The following is a 20,409-nucleotide window of genomic DNA, read 5'->3' on the forward strand; positions in this document are numbered from 1 at the left end:
CTTCCGGCCCTAGGGCTGGGGGCTTGGTGCGCTCTCCCAAGTGCTTAATATAGTGCTCTGCCCAAAATAGGTGCCCAGTAAATACGACTGGGTGACTTGCTGACTGCCTGGGACTCCCTCTCCCTGCGCATCTTGCAGATCACTGCTCTCCCTATGGTCGGAGCCCCGCTGAAACCCGCTTCCTCCAGGAGGCCCTCCCGGATTACCCTGTCATCTTCCCACCCTATTTCCCCCCGCAAGCTCCCCCTTCAGCACGTCCCCCTCCCACCCTGGAGCACTCATATGCGTCTCTTTCCACTCTATTGCTTCTTCCGGTTTGTAATTTATTTTCGTTGCCGCTTCTCCCGCTAGACTGCAAGCTCTTTGAAAGCAGGGATCGTGCCGGTAACTCCACTGGACTCTCCCGAGTACCCAGTACAGCCATTAGCACATTGTAGTCAGTCGATCGTATTCACTGAGCGCTTACTGTGTGCGGAGCACTATGCTAAGCACTTAGGAGAGTACAAAGGAGCAGATTCCTTCCCCGCACATGACGAGTTTACGGTCTAGAGGGGGAGACAGATATTAAATATATGAATTACAGATATGGATATAAGTGAATTGTATTTTCCAAGCGCTTAGTACAGTGCTCTGCACACAGTAAGCGCTCAGTAAATACGATTGAGTGAATGCTGTGGGGCTGGGAAGGGAGACGAATATCGGGAGCAAATGAGGGCGACCCACGAGGGAGTCGAAGAAAAGGACGCGTAGTATAGAGCTCCGCATACAGCGGGCACCTGGCACGGTGCTCTGCCCATAGTAGGTGCTCAGTATGGTGCTCCGCACATATCAGGGGCTCAGTGCGGCGGTCGGCACACAGTAAGCGCTCAGTAAATACCCTCAAGGGCTGATAAATGCGTCGAGGAAGGCACAAGTGGACTGGTGGAAGTGGATGAAGTAAAGCCGAGAGGGTTCTAGCAAGCACCAGAACGTGGTCGTGGGGGAAGGGGGGCCGTCAGCGGGGCGAGCCTGGAGGGTCTGTCCGGCAAATCCGCGCTGGCAGGCGGGGAAGTGTGGTCACCCCCCTCCCCCACACCCTTCCCCCCGCACCCCGGGCCCCCGAGCGGCGCCTGAACAGCCGGTCTGAACAGCAGGGCCTTGAAGAAAGGGAAAGCAGGCTCCCGGGCAATATCCTTTATCATCGGGAAAGAGAGGAGACAATCATCTCTCTAAATGAATCATTTTCCGCGTCCCTTTCCAGCGCCGAGCCGTGCCGTCTGTGCGCCGGGACATAAATGGGCTCCTCGCTTGTGCGAAAGGTAAAGTGAAATGAGTTAACTCCCTCAAATGGGGGTAATAACACTTACCTCTCTCACCGGGGGGTTGTGAAGCTTAATTAATTGTTCGCGGAGCGCGCCGACAGACCGCGCTCGCTCCTTCGCTCGTTCCGCGAGGGAAGCGCGCAGGGTCGAGGGCTGGTGGGGGCTGGATTTCCTTCCGCGCGGAGGGCCCGGTCCTGGATCTGGGATGCGGGGGGCCGCGGGGACCCCGAGCGCGGCCCTTTTCGGGCCCCCGGACCCACCTGGGTCCGGGGCCACTTCACCGTCCTGTAAAGTTGCGGGGAAAACGGTCCGAGGGGGCAGCCGGGGCCGCTGGGGGTGGTGTCTGTGGCGGTGGCCGAACTCTGCCGGGGCTAATGGAACCGACTGGGCATAGAGAGCAGTGTAGCCCAGTGATAGACACGGGCCCGAGAATCAGAAGACCCCGAGGTCGGCTGGGTGAACTCGGGCAAGTCACTTTGCTTCTCTGGACCTCGGCTTCCTCATCTGTAAAATGGGGATTAAGAGTGTGAGCCTCATGTAGGACAGAGGCTGGGTCCAACCTGATTAACTTGTAATAATAATAATAACAATGTTCGTATCTGTTAAGTGCTTACTATGTGCACAGCACTGTTCTAAGCGCTGGGGGAGATACAGGGTAATCAGGTCGTCCCACGTGAGGCTCACGGTCTTAATCCCCGTTTTCCAGATGAGGTCACTGAGGCCCAGAGAAGTTAAGTGACTCGCCCACAGTCACACAGCCGACAAGTGGCAGAGCTGGGATTCAAACCCATGACCTCTGGCTCCCAAGCCCGGGCTCTTTCCACTGAGCCACGCTGCTTCTCTGTAACTACCTACCCACTTGTATCTACCTCAGCCCTTAGTACAGTGCCTGGTATCTAGTAAGTACTTAACAAATACCATTAAAAAAAAAAAATCAGGAATCTTACACCAGGCAGGTTGGATCATAATAATAATAATAATTTTGGTATCTGTTAAGCGCTTACTCTGTGCAGAGCACTGTTCTAAGCGCTGGATCAACACCCTCTCTGTCCCTAACTCTCTCCCAGTGACCCAGCACGGATGACCCAACACCCCTGAATCCCCCAGTGAACCAGCATGGACCATCCCTGACTCTTCTTTCTCCAGCCTTAACTGTCCCTCCGTGACCCAGCCCGGACCATCCAACACCCTTGAATCTCCCGTCTCCATCCCTGACTCTCCTCCAGTGACTCACTGCAGTGCTCTGTGCACACACAGCACCCAGCCCAGCGCTCTGTAGACATCCGGCCCTCAGTACAGTGCTCTGCACAAAGTAGACGTATGTGCTCAGCACACAGGAGGTCCCGGGATGAAATGGACCCCTCCCCCCCCCCCCCCCGCCCACGCACGGGGCTGGCCCTCACCTTGAGGGGGATGCTCCATACTGGCTTTCTCCCCGGACCCCAAACCCACCCCCAATAATCAAGTGGCAGTTCTCGGCACCAACTGTATTTAGTGTTTGCATTTTATAGAAAAGAGGAGGAATTCCAAAATGTTTTGTAGTACATTTCTGTATTTCTCTGGAAGGAAGAGTCCCAGGAAATTCAGCTGTGGCCGCCGGGCCCTGGGCCAGCAAGGCGTGGGGGTTGGCAGGACGCGGGGGTCGGGGCAGGCCGGGCTTCTGAGGAGCTGGCCCGATTTCCCACACGTACACCCCCTCAAACACTCCTGTGTCGGAGAGAGAGGAGGGTGATCGGGAGGACGAGAGGAGGAGCAGCAGAGGGAGTCAGGGAAGGAGGGGGAGTCAGGAGCCCGGCTCCACAGTACATCCCGATGATTCCGGCGGAGGCGGCAGAGGGGCGGGAGCCAGAGGTGGGGAAGGGGCGCCGGTCGCCACCTCTGCGGGGCTGGGGGCCGGACGCAGCGTCACGATGTCGGAGGGGAAGCGGTTCCGGAGCAGGGTCCCGTGGGGCTGGCCGGCGGGGAGGCGTCCCGGGGCCGGGCCTCGGAGTGCAGCGTGGTGATGTCGGAGGGGAAGTGGTCCTGGAGCAGGATTCCGCGGCTCCGCGTGCAATCCAGCTCCCGGACGAAGCCGTACCAGTAGATCACCAGCCCCGGTCCGAACCTGCGGGACAGCGGCCGCGGTGAAGCGGAGCCTGCCCGCCCCCCTATCCGCCCAGCGGCTCCCCTTCCTCTACCCCGCGGCCACCAAATGTCCTCCCCATTTCTGCCCCGCGTCCTCCCTACATCCACCCCGTATCTACCCCGTCTTCCCCGCACCCACTCTCTGTCCACTCGGTGTTCCCTCTTGGTCCACCCCATGTCCACATCACCCCCCCCCCCCACTTCTCCTCTGTGGTCACCTTGCACACCGGGCTGAACCTTAAAAAAAACCATAAGAAAAAGCCCTGCTCCTCCTTGCCTGCCCCCTCCCTCCTGGACCACACTCTCCCATGTGTGCAAACACACAGACACACTCGGGCCAGCACTACGTCCGCAGGCGGGTCGGCCCTTGGTCAGCGGGCACAGAGGTGTCCGCTTTCAGCCCTGGCTGTCACGGGGCACCGTCACGGGGTTGTGCGACCGTGGGGTTAGCGTGTGAACGGATGACCCGAGAGGGCCGGGTGAGTGGCCACGCTGGGATCATGGTGGCTATGACCACTGACCAAGCGGGGGTGGGCTCCGTTTCCATGGTGACAGCCCCTCCCCCTGGATCCACGACCATGTGGAGGGAGGGGGTAAGGAGGGAGAGAGACGAGAATTTCTCAGGGAACGTCGCTCCTCTGCCTCCAGTTTGTTGAGGGGGCCGGGGGGTCTGCGTGGAGGGATCCATTACAGCGCTCCGCACACAGCAGGAGTCCAGCAAAGTGCCCTGCATACAGTAGGAGCTCTGTACTGTGCTTTCCACATAGTAGAGGCCCAGTTCAGCACTCTACACGGGTAGGAGTCCAATACAGTGCTCTGCACGTAAGAGTAGGTGCCCGGTACAGCACTCTACACAGAAGTAGGAGCCCAGGACAGCGCTCGGCACACAGAAGGAGCCCGGTCCATACCTCTACCCTTAGTAGGCAACCGATACACTGTGGGACAGGGACGGTGTCTGAACTCTTACCTGTATCCACCCCAGTGCTTAGTACAGTTCCTAGAACATAATAAGCACTTAACAAATACCCCAATTATTATTAATAAATAACTACCTAAGTACAGTGCTCTCCACTCAGTAGGCATTCAGTAACCATGCTCTCCACCCAGTAACCATCCAGTCCAGTGCTCCCCATGCAGGAGATGCTCAGTAAGTGTCATTGATTCTGACAATGTTAGGACCACTGCAGAAACCCAGCTCAGGTCGGTCAAAATGAACAAGCGGTTTGGAATATCGGCTGACCAGCCGGATACACGGGGCGATGCCAGAACTTCGGTCTGGAGCCTTCCCGGCTACTGACTCTTGTCCTCTCATGCGCTTAGTACAGCGCTCTGCACGTGGCAAGTGCTCAATAAATACCAGCGGCTGATAAAACCACCCCAACGAAGACCGGGTCTGTCTGGAAACCCAGCACGGCGACTGTGGCATCCCAACTTTTCTGTTTGACTGGCATTTGTGAAGCGCTCGCTCTGTGCCAGGCACCGTACTCCACGCAGGGGTAGATACGAGCTCAACCAGTTGGACGCGGTCCACGTCCCACACGGGGCTCATGGTCTCAATCCCTGTTTCACAGATGAGGTAACCGAGAAGCGAAGGGCCCGAGGTCACACGGCAGACAAGTGACGGAGCCGGAATAAGAACTCGGGTCCTTCTGATTTCCAGGCCCGGGCTCTACCCGCTAGGCCACGCTGCTTCTCAGCAGCGACAACTGCAGCAAGAGTGATAAACTCCTTCTCGAGGAGGGCCAAAGCCCCAACCTATTTCTTCTGGGGCTGGGGGTGCGGCGGGGGACGCAGGAGCCGGGTATGGGGGAGGGCGGCGGAGGGTCCGGGAGCCAGGTCTGGGCAGCAGTGTTTCCTTCCCCGCATATGGTTTATGTGAAGGATGCATTTCCAAACACATGGCCCTGTGACCAAGAGGAGATGCGAAACATCTTGTAATTGTTTTAAAATCAACTTTGCTTTGTTTATTTGGTTTTAATCTGTTTGTTGTAGGTTGGCTGTGCGCTTGTTAATCACTGTTGCATGTCTCCCAAGGCAGAGTTGTAAATAACTTATCGGGCCAAAAGCCTCAGAGAAAAGTGTGTGAGTGTGTGTGTGTGTGTGTCTGTGTGTGAGAGAGCGAGCGAGCGTGCACTGATGTTTATACGTAAAGTATGTGTGTATTTATGCCTGTGTGCAAATGTATATCGAATACCGACAATGGATTAGCAATCAGAGAAGCCAGCCCTCGGAGATTCTGGCAACTTGAGCCCATTTAGCCCGCGTAGCCGGGTTCTGCTGGCTGTGACATTCCAAAATAAAATCACCATAATAACCTGCTTAGCTTCCTTAATCTTCCGGCTTGGTGGGTGTTAGCAAGGGGAAAAATCTGCAGAAGGAGAATTCAATTTACAAGTCTACTTAGCTAAAGAAAGAAAGAATGAAATTAGGCATCTTGCAATTTCAATAACACCAACTGCACTTAGTTTTTTTTTTTTTTTAAGTTCCATCTCGGTTAAAGAGAAGTTAAAAAAAAAAGGTAAGAGAATATTTTAAATTTGCTTTCAGGCACGATTATTCAAAAAACACTGGAAAGTGCAAGGGTGCTTCGAGTACTTGGGATATGCTGATCACCGAAAATTCATCTTAATCTATAATTAGAGATACTGAATCCAATAGTTCAGTGGGACTTACTGAGCACTGAGTACAAAATACTCCCCTGGGTACAAAATACTCCCCGGGTGCCCACTACGTGCAGAGCACTCTACTGGACACCTACTGTGTGCAGAGCACTGTGCTGGGTGCCTCTTGCCGTGCATAGGGCCAAAGTGGGCATTTGGGAGCACATGGCAAAAAGTGGAGTCAATCGATCGATCAAACCACGGAAGTCACGGTTCCTGCCCTGGAAGAGGTTCCGATCCGATGGGATCTGGATCCCCAAGACGGGCGGTGGTGGAGCCGAAGTCTCCCCCGCTGAGGTTCTCACCGGCAGGAAGGACACGACCGCGGATGACGGCCCAACGGCCATCGAGGCCTCAAACCACCCCCACCCTGGGCCTTCCCCATCCACCCCTGACTTGAGCTCTCCGGCCCGGTCGGCGCCGGTCCAGGCTCCCCTTCCCCGTGCTTCCCGACCCGGTCTGTCCCTGCCCCGGGCTCCCTTGCCAGGAACGTTCAGAGAGGTATCGTGTTCGGACCCCCCCCCCAGTACTGACCCCAAGGAAACCGCTCTCAGGGCGACGCGGGCTTCAGGGCCCCGGCCCCGGCTCTGAAATGAAACGAGAACGAGCCCGCTGGCCGGGAGCACCCCGGTGGCCTCCGGGAGGGGCATCGTGGCCGGCTCGGGGCACGCGCTCCCGAGCCGTCCCGGGACGCCGGCCCCCTCCCTCCTCGCTTTTCGGACCGGACAAATTGAATTTCGGTGTATTCCTTGAGAATTGGCTGAGAAAACAAAAAGTTCAGTGAGTCATTTCCCGGCTGAGCGATCTGGGGGAAATGAGGCCGTCGGAGGGTAGCTCCATGTGCCGGGCATTAAGACGGGTCCCGGCCCGGCCGAGCTAATGAGCGAGGGGTTTAAATTACAAGCTAAATACAATGAAATGTAATAAAAACAGAAAATGACATTTAGGTCATCAATAATATTCCTGAGGTAATTGGGCATTGATTTTTCTTCTCCGGCTATGATAAAGAGAGCTTTACAAGTTGTCAGGCCGACGGTTTAACCCTCTGCGCCCTGAGGGGGGGAGGAAGGTGGGAGGAGAGCACAAATTTAATAATGGGGTGGATTTTGCTCAGACTTTTTGTTTGTTTGCTTTCATTTCATTTCCCTTAAGGGAGGGAGGGAGGGAGGGAGGGGGAAGAGACCTCTTGAAAACAGGAGGAGCACAGGGACTCTGAATGGAGGCAGTCCCCGGATATGAAGACACGGGCCTCGTCAGGCGCAGGCACGGGGTACTGTGCTAGCCCCTGAGGGCCGGCCAGGAGAGTGGGACGGGCCAACCCCTGCCCTCTGGGGGCTTATGCGTGGAGGTGGGTGAACTTGGAGGCGTTTATTCTCGTCCTCCCTCGGCGTGTTGACATAGACGGCTTATTAATCGGGATGTGTGATCGTTTATTCTGATTAACGCTAGTTGTAACTGGTTTTCTGTTGGAAGCTCGTGGCGGGCACGGAACGTGGTTATTCCACACTTACCGAGAGCTCAGGACAGCACACCGTACCCCGGAGGTGCTCACTAAATCCTCTCCCAGGGACCAAGGCCCCAGATTAGCCAAGGGAACGTGAGAAAAGGTGGATGTCAAAAGAGAAGCGGGTCGATCGACGGATGGCAAAGTGATGGGTTGGTGGCTATGGTCGCAGTGGGGAGAGGGGGACCGGGAAGGGAAAGGGGCGGGGGCAATCTGGGAAAGTCTCCTGGAGGAGATGGTGGCGGGGTGGGGAGGGTGCTCCGGGTGGGATGGAGGGAGAGCGAGGGATCCCTCCCACTTTTGGGGGGGGGGGGGGGGTTTGCCATCCCAGAAACCTGCCCTAACTGGAAAACTGATCCAGGAAGCCAGCCCCAATCCCTTTACTTCATCAGACTGACACGGGAAAGGAAAACTTGAGAGCGACAACGGAGGCCCATCCTCAGCTGCCGGGCCCAGTCTTTGGCCCCACTGCCGGCTCGCGACTGTCGTGTCATGGATCCGTGTCTACCGCCACCCCGCGAACTGGGGAATTCTGGAGGTCTTCAGGCTTCCCCTCCCACTCCCGGCCTCCCATGTCACATTGTTAATCACTCTAAGGAACACATCTTACATTTAATGTACTTCCACGTAGCCAGCCGGTACGGTGCTTGAACAAAATGGACGCCCAGTACAGCACCCTACACATAGTAAGAGCCCAGCAAAGTGCCCCGTACGGAGGAAGTGCCCAGTTCAGTCCCCTGCACGCAGCGGCCTCCCAGTATAAAACGTCCCGTCCAGCGCTCCGCGTGTTCCGTTCCCTTCCCCGCCATCCCCCTCTCCTGCGAGCGGCCCGTGGAATGCGGCCCGGCCCAGAGAGGTCGAAGGCGGTGGACTAGCCTGGTTTCGGCCACCTAACTTCCTGCAGCAGAGCAGCCTTTCCCAGACGTTGCCCAGGATGATGGGGAGACGCAGAAAAGACACCCATTTCCCCGTTTTTCCCTGGGTGAACGACACGCGTCGGCCTTCGACCTTCCGCAACGAAAACCGGATAAATCCCAACACTTGGAAGCGCTCGGGACCACCACCCCAGGCCACCTGGGTGGTTTCCACCCAGAGATGGAGAGCCACGGGCCGTAGCCAGGATCAGAAACCATCTGCCATGGCGGAGGGTGGGGGGGCAGGGGACTCAGTCTTCAGGCCCGGCACACTTAACCCCTCAGGCCTCCTCCCCGCCTTCGGTGGTTGCCCCTCCACCTGCACATCGGACACTCAGCTTTAAGGCCTTCCGTCACCTCACCCCCTTCTACCTCACCTCGCCGATCTCTTCTTACGACGCAGCCCGGACACTTCGCTCCTCCATTTCCAACCTACTCACTGTACCTCTATCTCATCTATCTCCACCCCTTGCCGGCGTCCTGCCCGGCATAGAACTCTCTCCCCCTTCATCTTCGACAGACCACCGCTCTCCCTAGTTTCAAAGCCTTATTTAAATCACACCTCTTCCAAGAGGCCTTCCCCGACTAAGCCCTCATTTCCCCTTCTCCCTCTTTCTGTATCGCCTACGCACGTGGATCGGAACTCTTTAAGTGCTTAACACCTCACCCCACAACACCTAGGCGCACATCTGTATATTTCTTTTCCTTTATGTCTATCTTCCCCTCTAGAGTGCAAACTCCTCGTGGGTAGAGATCGCGCCTACCAACTCTGTTGCATTGTATTCTCCCAAGCGCTTAGCACAGGGCTCTGTGCACGGTAGGTACCGAATGACCGACCGAAGGAGGGAGGGAACGGAAAGAGGAGGAGGAAGAGAAGGTCACCGAAGCCCGGAAACAAGTTGCCCCGACTGGGCCGCCTTCCCCGACTCTCGCTTATTTTCCCATGAGGCCCCGGGGCCCGCTCCCCGCTCCGCCGCCACCACCCTGCCACACATTCCAGGTGACGGGGCGGCTCGGGGGTCGGCCCTCCCGCCGGGAGGCCGTGGGGGACTCGGTGGCCCTCCCGACTCCTGACGCGCCACGGCGGCAGCTGCTTGTCACGGAGCCTGTCCGTGTCAAATTAGCCCGCGCGCCATTGTTCTGATCGCCCTTCAGAAAGCCATCATGAGGGATGCCACGGGGTCCCTCAGTCGTCATCATTAGTCAGAGAGAAAGGGAGTGTGGGTACACAGAGCTGACAGGTAATTCCAGCGCCTACAATTACCCTAATTAGTCTTGTCATAAACAATTCGGCAAACGCACACCAATACAAACAGATAAACACGCCTGAGCCTCTCCCGACTAATGCCGGGTAATGGGGAGACCGGAGCCGTGGGGCCCCGTTTCCTTCTCCCTCTTATTTCTTCCCGCCCGGATGGGAACCCCGCTGCGGGGCGGGAGGGTGAGCCGGATGGTCAGCGGCTCCGCTCGGGCCCGGTCGGACTACCCGCTGCCGTCGGCCCGTGGCCGCGGACGACGCGGGGGGCCTAGGGGGGAGTCGCAGTCGGGCGGGAGTTTCAGTGGGACTGAGGTTCGGCGATGTTCACGGGCTTCGGGGTCAGAGGGCAGGAATCCGAGTCGGGTCGGGGGCGGAGAGGGCGAGCCCCTCTGTTGGATCCTGGGGCACCGCCCGGCGGGGGTCTCCCGCCGCGTCCAGAGGCGATGGCACCGGACAGGCGTGCGGAGAGGTCGGGCGGGCCCTCATGGCACCCCCCCGACGGGTGCCCTCTCCCCGCCAGCCTCTCTACAGCTCCGCTCCTCGGACGACCCGTCGCCCAGTCGGTTGACGTGAGCTCCTCCGCCAGCTCCTCGAGGGCACCGCTCGTCTCTACCGACCCTATTGTACTGGCTTCTCCCAAGCGCTCAGTCCAGTGTTTGGCGTGCGGTAAGCGCTCACTGAATACCGCCGCTCGATCGGTGGGGCAGAGCGCCGTACTAAGGGCCCGGGAGGGTTCAACACAGTTGGAAGACACGTTCCTCGGCCTCGAAGCTAAAACCTGCTAAACCGAGGTCGAGCCGGCCTCCCGCCGGCCCCACTCCCGGCCAACGACCCACAGCCTTGGGGGCCGGCTGAGGGGCCCAGTCCCACGGGGGCCGGTCTCACCTCTTGGAAACCGTTCTTGGCAACTCCTTCCCCGGGCTCAAGGGGCTGGATTAAAAAAAAAAAAAAACCCAACACCAAGAACCCACCAGAAAATAGACCGGGTCTCCCTAATGACTAATCAATTTCAGCACATTCTTGTCTAGGCATGACAGTTTACTGAGAGACTTGAAAAAACTGGTAATTGTCAGTGTTACAGGGTAATTAATGTATATTAGACTGCACTTCTCATGGCGGCTACTGTCATTTTCTCAATAAAAATGAGTACTCTTCAGCTAAAGGTGACATTAATTGGGACTTTAATGACTATGCCAGGGAACTCAAGCCAAATACGAACAAAACAGCGATTCAATGAGCGACTTCAGAAACGAGAAAATTGTACTAAAATGAGATTAATTGCTGTTTAGAAAAAGGAAAGAACCTAAAAAGCTATTAAATTGCAGGGTTTGGGTGCCCGGGTGACGGTACCGATGTTAATCTCGCATTCTCACAGCAGGCAAATAGTCACTAAATTCAGAGCCTTTTGACAGCAGGAAAAATCATGTCTGCTTAACTTCAATCCATCAAAAAATATATTCCCGCTTTTATCAGTGTTCTAAATACTTCTGCAATTTCAAAAATTACTACTCCATTCCTTGACTGTCATCATGCAAATGTGAACACTGTCAATATTGCTATGAAAAATATCCCAGCTTCAAAAGGCCCTCTACTTCGGTGATAAAGGAAGGAAAGCGTGAAGATTAGCATTGCAAAACACACACTGCTCACACAACTGAAAGCAAACAATAAGAATGTAATGTTGAAGTTGTGGAAACTGCTAAAATAGAAAATGATGGGGTGAGGGTTTTTTTGGGGGGGGGGAGGAAATCAAAGAAAAATTAATATATTTCTAAAATCATTTCCCAGGCTTCTAACTTGGGGCTTAATTACTCATAGCAAGTAATTAGGATGTGATTTTATAGCTTGACTTCTGCTGATATGATTGTTAGGAAAAAAAAGGAGACACTGTAGTTTCTAAAAGCCTTTCTCCTTAGAGCTTAATTCCTTAAAACAATGATATAATTGCTTGACTTTACAACCCTTTCAACTGTCAGGATGAGTGTATACATAAAACATAGCACTTAAACTCTGACACAGAAGAGGCATCAACAGAGCGGAGACACTTGCTTTGAAGTCACGGTTTCCGCAACTTGAAATTTTAAAAACCGAAGGGAGCCGTCGGGAAAAGGTCAGAGGCCCCGGAGAGCTTCAAACGGGTTGGATTTTTAGCGGAGAGCGGTTCCCTCACCGGGTGCCCCCAGAGGGGAGAGAACTGGGACACTCTGGGACGCAGGGGAGGGAGGCCGGATCTGTATATTTAAATGGATTCCCCGTGTACGGATCGGGTGGGTGGGGACCTCGAGGCGGGCCGCTACGCCCAGGATCTGGCCCATCTGTGCAGCCCTCGGGCCCCAGTTTTGCCTTTGCTTCATCTTTCGTATTTTTGGGGTGTGAGTGATCAGCGCTTACGCTGTGCCGAGCACTGTGCCAAGCGCCGGCGTGGATGCAACACCGCTGGGTCTGATACGGTCCCCGGCCCGTGAGGGGCTCATCGCCCGAGGAGGAAGGGCGGTGGGGATTTCATCCTCCTTTTACAGAACCCAGAGATGCTGACTTTAGGAGTCTTGCAAATAGCGACCGGCCTGCACGGTGGAAGACGCCAGCCCGCTCGTCCCCGGCGCCTCCATGCAGAAATCTCCCTACTTTTTTTTTTTTTTATGGTCTCCGTTAAGTGCTTACTTTGTGCCAGACACTGTACTAATTCCTGGGGTAAATTCAAGCTAATCAGGTTGGACACAGTCCCCGTCCCTGGTGGGGTTCAGGATCTCAATCCCCATTTTACAGATGAGGTAACTGAGGTCCAGAGAAGTGAAGTGACTCGCCCGAGTTCACAAAGCAGGTGAGTGGGAGAGCCGGGGTTGGAACCCAGGTGCCCCGATTCCCCGGCCCGTGCTTCTTCCACTAGGCCACAAGGCTGTTCCTTTTCACTTTGGTGAGTGATGTGGTCCGTTCTCCCACCGGGGAAACCCAGATGAGCGGTCGTTCGCCGATGCATCTGCTCTACCCCGCAGCTCCCTGATTTCTGTCCCACTCGCGGGGGTTGGTAAGCAAATGAGGCAGTGCCGAAGTGGTGTCCGATGTCACACCACCTCCGTGAGACCCGCTTCTCAGCTCTGCCCCGGTCCATCTTCCAGACCCCGGGCTTCGCCGCCCCGCACGGGTCGGAAATCTTCACTCTGAGAAACGTGGCCTAGCGGAAGGAGCCCGGGCCCAGGAGTCAAAGCACCCGGGTTCTCATCCCGGCTCGGCCACCTGTCCGCTGTGTGACCTTGGGTGAGTCTCTTACCTTCTCTACGACTCAGTTACCTCATCTGTAAAACGGGGATTAAGACTGTGAAGCCCTATGTGGGCTAGGGACTGTGTCCATCCCGATGATCTTATATATACCCCAGCGCTTAGTAGGGTGCCCAGTACGTAGTAAGCGCTTAACAAATACCATTCGAAACCAGGCATAAACCTCTGCCCCGCTGGGTTTTTAAAAAAGGGCAGTTGTCAGCGCAGCGCTGGTTTCCGAGTTGGTCTCGGTGCTCCGACGGGGCTTGGCTTCTCAGGCTCGGGTCCAACGGGCGACTCCCCTTAGGGGCCTATCGGCAGCGCCCTGGAAAGAGGCCGACACGGGGGGGGGGGGGGACAGACGCCCCCCCACCCCACTCCCCACTCCGCCCGGAGCACCGGGCCCCCGCAGGCCCCCTGGCCCGCGTAGACGCCCCCCGCTCCATTCTATCTATGCAAATCCCATTGAGCCCCAATTCAATGGGAGCTGGCGAGGAGGGGGACGCCATCCAAAGCGGGAACTGAAGGGGGAGCGGGACACGGATTCGCCGGCCTTGCCAAGGATGACGTAATCGGCGTCTTCCACAAAAGCCGGGCTGGGGAGGGGGGCCGGGGGAGCGTCCCACTGGACCGCCGGAGGCCTGAGAGTTTGTCTCAGGGCCCCCATCCCCTGCACCGTGTCTTCACCTTCCAGCAGGGTCCGGCAGGGGCAGCTTTGGGGCAGATAGAGACGCCCTCACCCCTGCCCTGGACCCTGGGGTGGTGAGAGGGTGGGGTGGGGGAGGAGAAGAGAAAGAGGAGGAAGCGGTAGCCCGGGCCCTGAAGCACTTTGCCCCATCTACACACTCACATACACACAAGCCCCTACAACACCTTAAAGCCACTATACATTTCTTTCATTCATTCATTCAATCGTATTTACTGAGCACTCACTGTGTGCAGAGCACTGTACTAAGCACTTGGAAAGTACAATTCGGCAACGAGAGAGACAATCCCTGCCCACACTGGGCTTACAGTCTGGAAGGAGTATTTACTCACTAGCCTTCGTGTGATTATTACTATCATCGTGATTATTATTATGGTATTTTTTAAGCGCTTACTATACGTCAAGCGCCGTCCTAAGTGCTGGGGTATCTACAAGTTAATTAGGTCAGATGCAGTCCCTGTCCCACATGGGGCTTCGCAGTCTATGGAGGAAGGAGAACGGATGAGCAAACAAGGCCCGGAGGAAGTGAAATGACTTGGCCAAGGTCACCCAACAGAAGAGTGGCAGAGCAGGGATTAGAACCCAGACCCTCCGACTCCCGCGGGACCGGAAGCTCCCTGAGGGCAGGGATGGGGTCTACCGACTCTACTGAGCTCTCCCAAGTGCTCAAGACGGCGCTCTGCACACAGTAGACTGTAAACTCTTTGAGGTCAGGGATTGTGTCCTACTATACCGTAGACTCCCAAAAGCTTCATCTGGCTCACCGCATTCAGGAGGACTCTCGGTGACACTGATTGATGGATGGTGGCCCGCCAAGAGTTCTTCCACGGAGCTGAGGTCCTTGGGGCTGACTCATTTCCCAGGGCCCCGGCCCCATTCCCAGCTAGCTCAGGACTCCGGAGGACATGCTCCGATCCCGGGAAGCAGAGGCCCGGGCGTGTGCTGGACCGCTGAATCCCGGAAACGGGCAGTGGGATCTGGGAGCCGGAGGTCGACATTTTGCAGTTGTTCTTAATGTATTTGTTATGCGCTTACTATGTGTCAAGCACTGCTCTAAGCACTGGGGAAGGCACACATTTATCAGGTTGGATAAGGTCCCTGTCCCACATGAGTCTCATAGTTCAAGCTGGAGGGAGGACGATTTATTATTACGGTATTTAAGCGCTTATTATGTGCCAAGCACTGTTCTAAGCGCTGGGGTAGATACGGGGTAATCAGGTTGTCCCACGTGGGGCTCACAATTTTAATCCCCATTTTACAGACGAGGTAACTGAGGCACAGAGAAGTTGTGACTTGTCCAAGGTCACACAGCAGACAAGGGGCGGAGCCGGGATTACAACCCATGTCCTCTGACTCCCCGAGCCCGTGCTCTTTCCACTAAGCCACCTCCATTTTATAGGTCGGAAACCGAGGCACAGAGAATTGAGGTGGTTTGCCCAGGGCCACAGAGTAGGCAACTGGCAGAGCCGGCAATAGAACCCAGGTCCTCTCACTCCCAGGCATGTGCTCTATCCACTAAGCTTCGCTGCCTCATATATGAATCTTTTGGAATCTTCCCATTAATACCTACAGCATCTTTGAGCTGAAGGGATTAACGCGCTTGGAGCGCATGGCAAATACCGGGCAAGTCAAAAGGCTACATGTGAAAATAACCACTGATATTTCTTTGCTCAGAATCCCATAATTGGCAGCTTTTCAAGAATCTGCTCACCTCTAATGAACCTGCGGGAGAGAGAGCGCTCTATCCGGTCTCTCCCAGTTAGTCCGCAAAGGTGCTGGTGGGTCGGGCGGGGGAGAGCAGGCCGACTGCCCATGATGAACCCGCGGGGGTCGACCCTCCTGTATGGAGCTTAATCTGGAAGGTTCATTGAGATTTCTGGCGGTGGTTGTTTAATGATCACCCAAAAAAGTTGCCTTTTTTTTTTTTTACAAGATCTATTTTGAGCTCAATAAATACGATTGATTGATTGATTGATTGAGTGATATTTTCCCCTGAGGACACGACACAATTGCCTTGACTGTAAAACCAGACTCTGCTTTCTAGGCAACACCCCCTCCGGCTCTACCATGACAGCCAGCTGGAAATTCTGGCTTCTAAGTCATTAAAAACATTGGTCCTTGAGAGAGATGCTTCCTGGCTCGGACCCCTCAAGCTGTCCAGCCCAGGACTGGCTCTGACAGCGGCCCCAAGACGTTTGGGGGAATCGGGTGCTGGTCACCCTCCTGGACACCCACCTGGGGAGGGGATGGATCTTCCGACACCCCTGATTTTCCCTCAGAGACCCAACGTGGCCCACCCCACACCCCTGCCTCTCCCCTCTCCAACCCTTTCTTTCTCCCAGGGATCCAGCACAGAGCAGCTGACACCCCCGACCACAGTGACCCAGCACAGAGCAGCCGACACCCCCGATTCTCCCCTCTCCACCCCCTTACTCTCCCTTCAGTGACCCACCATGGACCACCCCACACCCCTGACTCTCCCCTCTCCAACCCTGACTCTTCTTCAGTGACCCAGTATGGACCATCCACTACCCTTGACAGTCCCCCAGTGACCCAGCAAGGACCGCTCCACCCACGACTCTTCCCTCTCCACGTCTCCATCTCCGATTCTCCCCGACCGATCCGGCACAGACCACTCCTGACTCTCCCCTCCCATCTAAGGATGGGATGTTCCTCAAGGACCGGGAATAAGACTTTTACTTTTACTGTATACACCTAATCAACAAGTTCAGTGCTCTGTACACAACTGACTCTGACTCAATTGGCCGGTACACAACAGGTGCCCGAGAGAGTTCTCTGCACTCAGTAGGTGCCCACAGTGCTCTGTTCACAGTAGAAAGCCAGTATGAAACTTTGCTCACATAGGCACCCAGGCCAGTACTCTCTCCACACAGCACACGGCGGATGCCCGGTAGTGCTCTGCATGCACTAGGAGCCAAGTAGAGCGTTCTGCACATAGTAACCCCCCAGTCCAGCACTCGGCACGCAGTAGGCATGTAGTACAGCATCCTGCACACGGCCAGCATCCAGTCCAGCACTCGGTATGCAGTCCCTGGTACTGACCAAGATGATAAATGAAAACGGAGACGGGACCTGAGTCGGATCGACCCGACTTCTGTTCCGGTCTGTGCCCGCGGCTGTCCCGAAGTCAAGTTCTGGTCGCTTCCGCCTGCCTCCGGGGCCCGTCCGCCCTGCCCGCTCCACCCGCCCCATTCTCCTCATCTGCCCACCGGCCTGCATTTCCCTCCTCAAACTCCCCTTTGTGAACCCGAACGCCCTCCTGTGTCCGTCTCAAAATGTACAACGATAACCGACGTGGCGCCCTCCGAATAGTGGCCTGCTTTCCATGAGGCCAAACGGTGGCCACAATCGAACCACACAAGTCACAGCAATGATAACAATAACCACGATATTAATGGCACTTACTAAGATAAACAGCATGACCCAGTGGAAAGAGCCCAGGCCAGGGAGTCAAAGGACCTGGATTCGGATCCCAGCTCCATCACCCGCCTGCTGCGTGCACTGGATGAATCACTTCACTTCTCTGGGCCTCAGTTTCCTCATCTGTAGAATGGGGACTCAAAACAAGGAGCGCCGTGTGGGACCGGGACTGTTTCACACTTGATTATCTTGACTATGCCCCAGCGCTTAGTAAAGTGCTTGGAGCACAGGAAGCACTTAAATACCACCATTATCATTATTATTACTACACGCTAGTGCAGGCCCAAGAGAATCAGATCGGACAGAGCCCCCGTCCCTCCTGGCATTCCCAATCTCAGAGGGATGGAGAGCAGGAAGCCGATCCCCATTTCCCAAAGGAGGAAACAGATCCTCAGGGAGGCTCAGAGAGTCGCCCAGGTCACATAGCAGGCCAGGGGCAGAGCTGGGGTTCAACCCAGGTCTCCCGACTTCCAGCTCCGTCCCCGTTCCAACAAGCCATGCGGCCGGAGAAGCAGTGTGGTCTAATGGATAGAGCCCGGGCCTGGGAATCGGAAGGACCTGGGTTCTAATTCCAGCTCCATCACTTGTTTGCTGAGTGTCCTTAGGTAAATCCTTTCCCTTCTCCGGGCCTCAGTTTCCTCCTCTGTATAAAATGGGGATTAAGACCGTGAACCTCATGTGGGACAAGGACTGCGTCTCACCTAATTAGCTTGTATCTACCTCAGCACTTTAGACAGCGCTTGGCATATACTAAGTGCTTAACAAATTCCATAAAAAAAAAAAAAAAAAGGAAGAAAGCAAAGAAGTCCAGAACCCCAAAAGGAGAAATCCACAAGCAGGTGAGTCAAGTTTTTGAGCTCCTCTGAGGGGCAGCTGAGCAAAGGCACACATACCTTCTGGATTTCTGTCATCTGGTTTGTCTTAATCACCAACTAAAAACTCATCGGGAATCCTGTATACAAACGGCATGTTGATATCAATAGCGTCCGCGGCCTCGCTCAGGATCGAATCCTGGATAGCCGAGGCCGGGGATCTGTCTTAATGGTCAAAGACAACCCATAACCAAACCACTAAACTCCAGTTGTCAAACATAATTTATCCAGTCCCTTTCTCCCGCTGGGGCCCGGCCAGCCGTTAGCCAAACGTGAACGGGGGGCCGGGGGAGCCTGCTTGAAGCTTCCCACCGAAAGGCTGGGGAAGACCCGGGCCCGTTGAAGGGTGAACGATGCGTCCGGCGGAAGGGGAGGGGGCGAGAGGGGATTAAAAAAAAGTCTGTCTGTCCTGTCCGTTTCCCAAGGCTGTGATCCTGGAAGGATTATTAGGGTCTGCCGGCGGCCTCTGTCAACCTCACAAGCTTGGGGAGGTCTTGAAAAACGGATCCCCACCAAGCGAGGGGCCCGGGGCCGGGCGGAAGCCCAGGAACATCCCGGGGCTTAGGGCTTGTCAAGGGTGGTAGCGCGCACCTCCGTTAGAGCTGCGGAAGCTGTTTCTGGAGTTCTTAACTCGAGAGAGGTGGCCCATCTTGATAGGGGCCTGGATTCTAAAGAATGCAAAGGTTGGAGGGGCAGGGGAAGGAGAAGTTCATTGTGCGGTCTGCCAGCAACCTTGCTCCTTAAAGATGATCAACACCTCCTGATCTGAGCGATCTGAGGGGGCCGGGGGGGGGAGGCACCCACCTTTGTGACCACGAGACGCCGGACTCCACGGAGGCACTGCCTGCGTCAGGCCGGCCGTGCGGAGTAACGAGGGCGGGGTCCCCGTCCCCCCAACACTCCTTATCCCAGGAGGTTGGATGGTGGGTGGGCCGGCCGGAGTCCAGGCGGACGGCCACCCCGTCTGTGACCGCTCCGCCCCCGGGGCCCGGTCCCTTCCTCTGTCGATATTTAATCGGCCGCCGCCGCCGCCCAGATCCTTTTGTTAATAAGGAGCCCCCAGATGCTCTGCAAATGATTAAGCTCTGCCCGCTGCCAGTTGGCGGGGGGATACGTGGCCTCAGTCGCCTGCCGCCCGCCGCGCCTCAAGAGTTCTGGCGCACTTGACCAAGCGGGCCCCGGCCCCAGGGTCCTCCCCGGCCCGGCCCCCGTGCCCTCGGCGGCGGCGGCTCCTCGGCTCGGCCCGGAGCCCCCTTGCCCTGCTCCGGCCCTGGATCGGCGCCTGGGGGGCCGGCGGCCTCAGCCTTCCCTAAGGAAGGCCAAGCCAGCGAGCGATCTCTGGGAGAGGGGCGGTCAGGCGGGGTCATTTGTAAACAATTCCTTACGGTCCCACCGGGCTAACCTGTCCGCGGGCTGCCAGAGCTGCTCCGGCTCCCGCCGCACAGAGAAATCGTGTTAATGAGGCTTTTTGACTCGATTCAAAAGGGATTTGAATGGGCTCCTCTTTCTGAAACAACACTAAAACACACACACACACACGCACGAGAAAAAAATTCGGCTTCTTTCAGGAGGGGACAGGGAACCGGCCGTGTGAATTCCTGCACTGGAGGATTGCTAATACAGGAACCGTTTCTATACCTATGAATTCTGAGCCGCACATTGGCTTCCTCGGGATCTGGGGGTCCTAATTGGCCCGGCCTAGCTCGGTAATGAAGCTTCCTGTCCGGTTCATTAATGGGACGGAGAAAGCGCGGATCCCTTATTTTAATCGAAGACGGGAATCAAAAGGAGAAAGCCTTCTTTAAGACACTGCCGTTGGCTCTAATGAATTTCCACCCCAACCCTCCAATCGGGAATCTAAAGAAAAGTATTTCTAAGCCCCCCTCCATTCTGCGAGCCGGGCGTGCCGACTCAGTCGGGCCCAGGCCCCCGCTACGGAGGCGCCGCCGTTAGGAAATCTTACACTGTTTTCGGTTTCTTTGAAATGGAAAGTCTATTCTGCTTTTTAATTAAACCCCTTTCCCGGAACGCTCTTGAAAAGCCCGTCCGTGGGGCCTCGGGCTTTATTCCGGCCGCCGGTTCCCCAGCCCTCGTCCCGGCGTGCCCCGCCCTTCCCGGCGGTGGACAGTCACCGGGGAGCGGAGGCCGAGGGCCGCTTCCCCTGGCCCGGGCCTGCGGCGGCGGCGCCACCAGCGAGGGCGCTCGCCCTGCCCGGACCAGCACCAAGAGACCGTCCGGGCTTGGCCGCGCCCGACCGTAGGCCGGGGAGGCCACACGGAAGCCTCCTTAGGAAAACCGCCCCCACTTCCGAAAGCCCGGGGAGGAAATCCAGGAGACTGAGGCTGAGCTGTGGGAATGTAAAGTCGGCGCAGCG

At 56.2% G+C, this 20,409-nt stretch overlaps 1 protein-coding gene across 2 annotated transcripts in view; it reads right to left on the reverse strand.

Moving 5' to 3' along the window:
* Nucleotides 1–2,833: 2,833 nt before the first annotated feature.
* Nucleotides 2,834–20,409, reverse strand: part of CDIN1 (CDAN1 interacting nuclease 1) — an 85,600-nt gene continuing 68,024 nt past the window's right edge. For both annotated transcript variants that reach the window (XM_029077878.2, XM_029077879.2), the window contains one exon: nucleotides 2,834–3,405. In XM_029077878.2, the coding sequence (XP_028933711.1) occupies nucleotides 3,207–3,405 (199 nt within the window). In that variant the 3' untranslated portion in view covers nucleotides 2,834–3,206. The remainder of the gene's footprint in view (nucleotides 3,406–20,409) is intronic.

This window comes from Ornithorhynchus anatinus, chromosome 13, assembly GCF_004115215.2.
Source record: "Ornithorhynchus anatinus isolate Pmale09 chromosome 13, mOrnAna1.pri.v4, whole genome shotgun sequence".
Classification (NCBI taxonomy): domain Eukaryota; kingdom Metazoa; phylum Chordata; class Mammalia; order Monotremata; family Ornithorhynchidae; genus Ornithorhynchus; species Ornithorhynchus anatinus.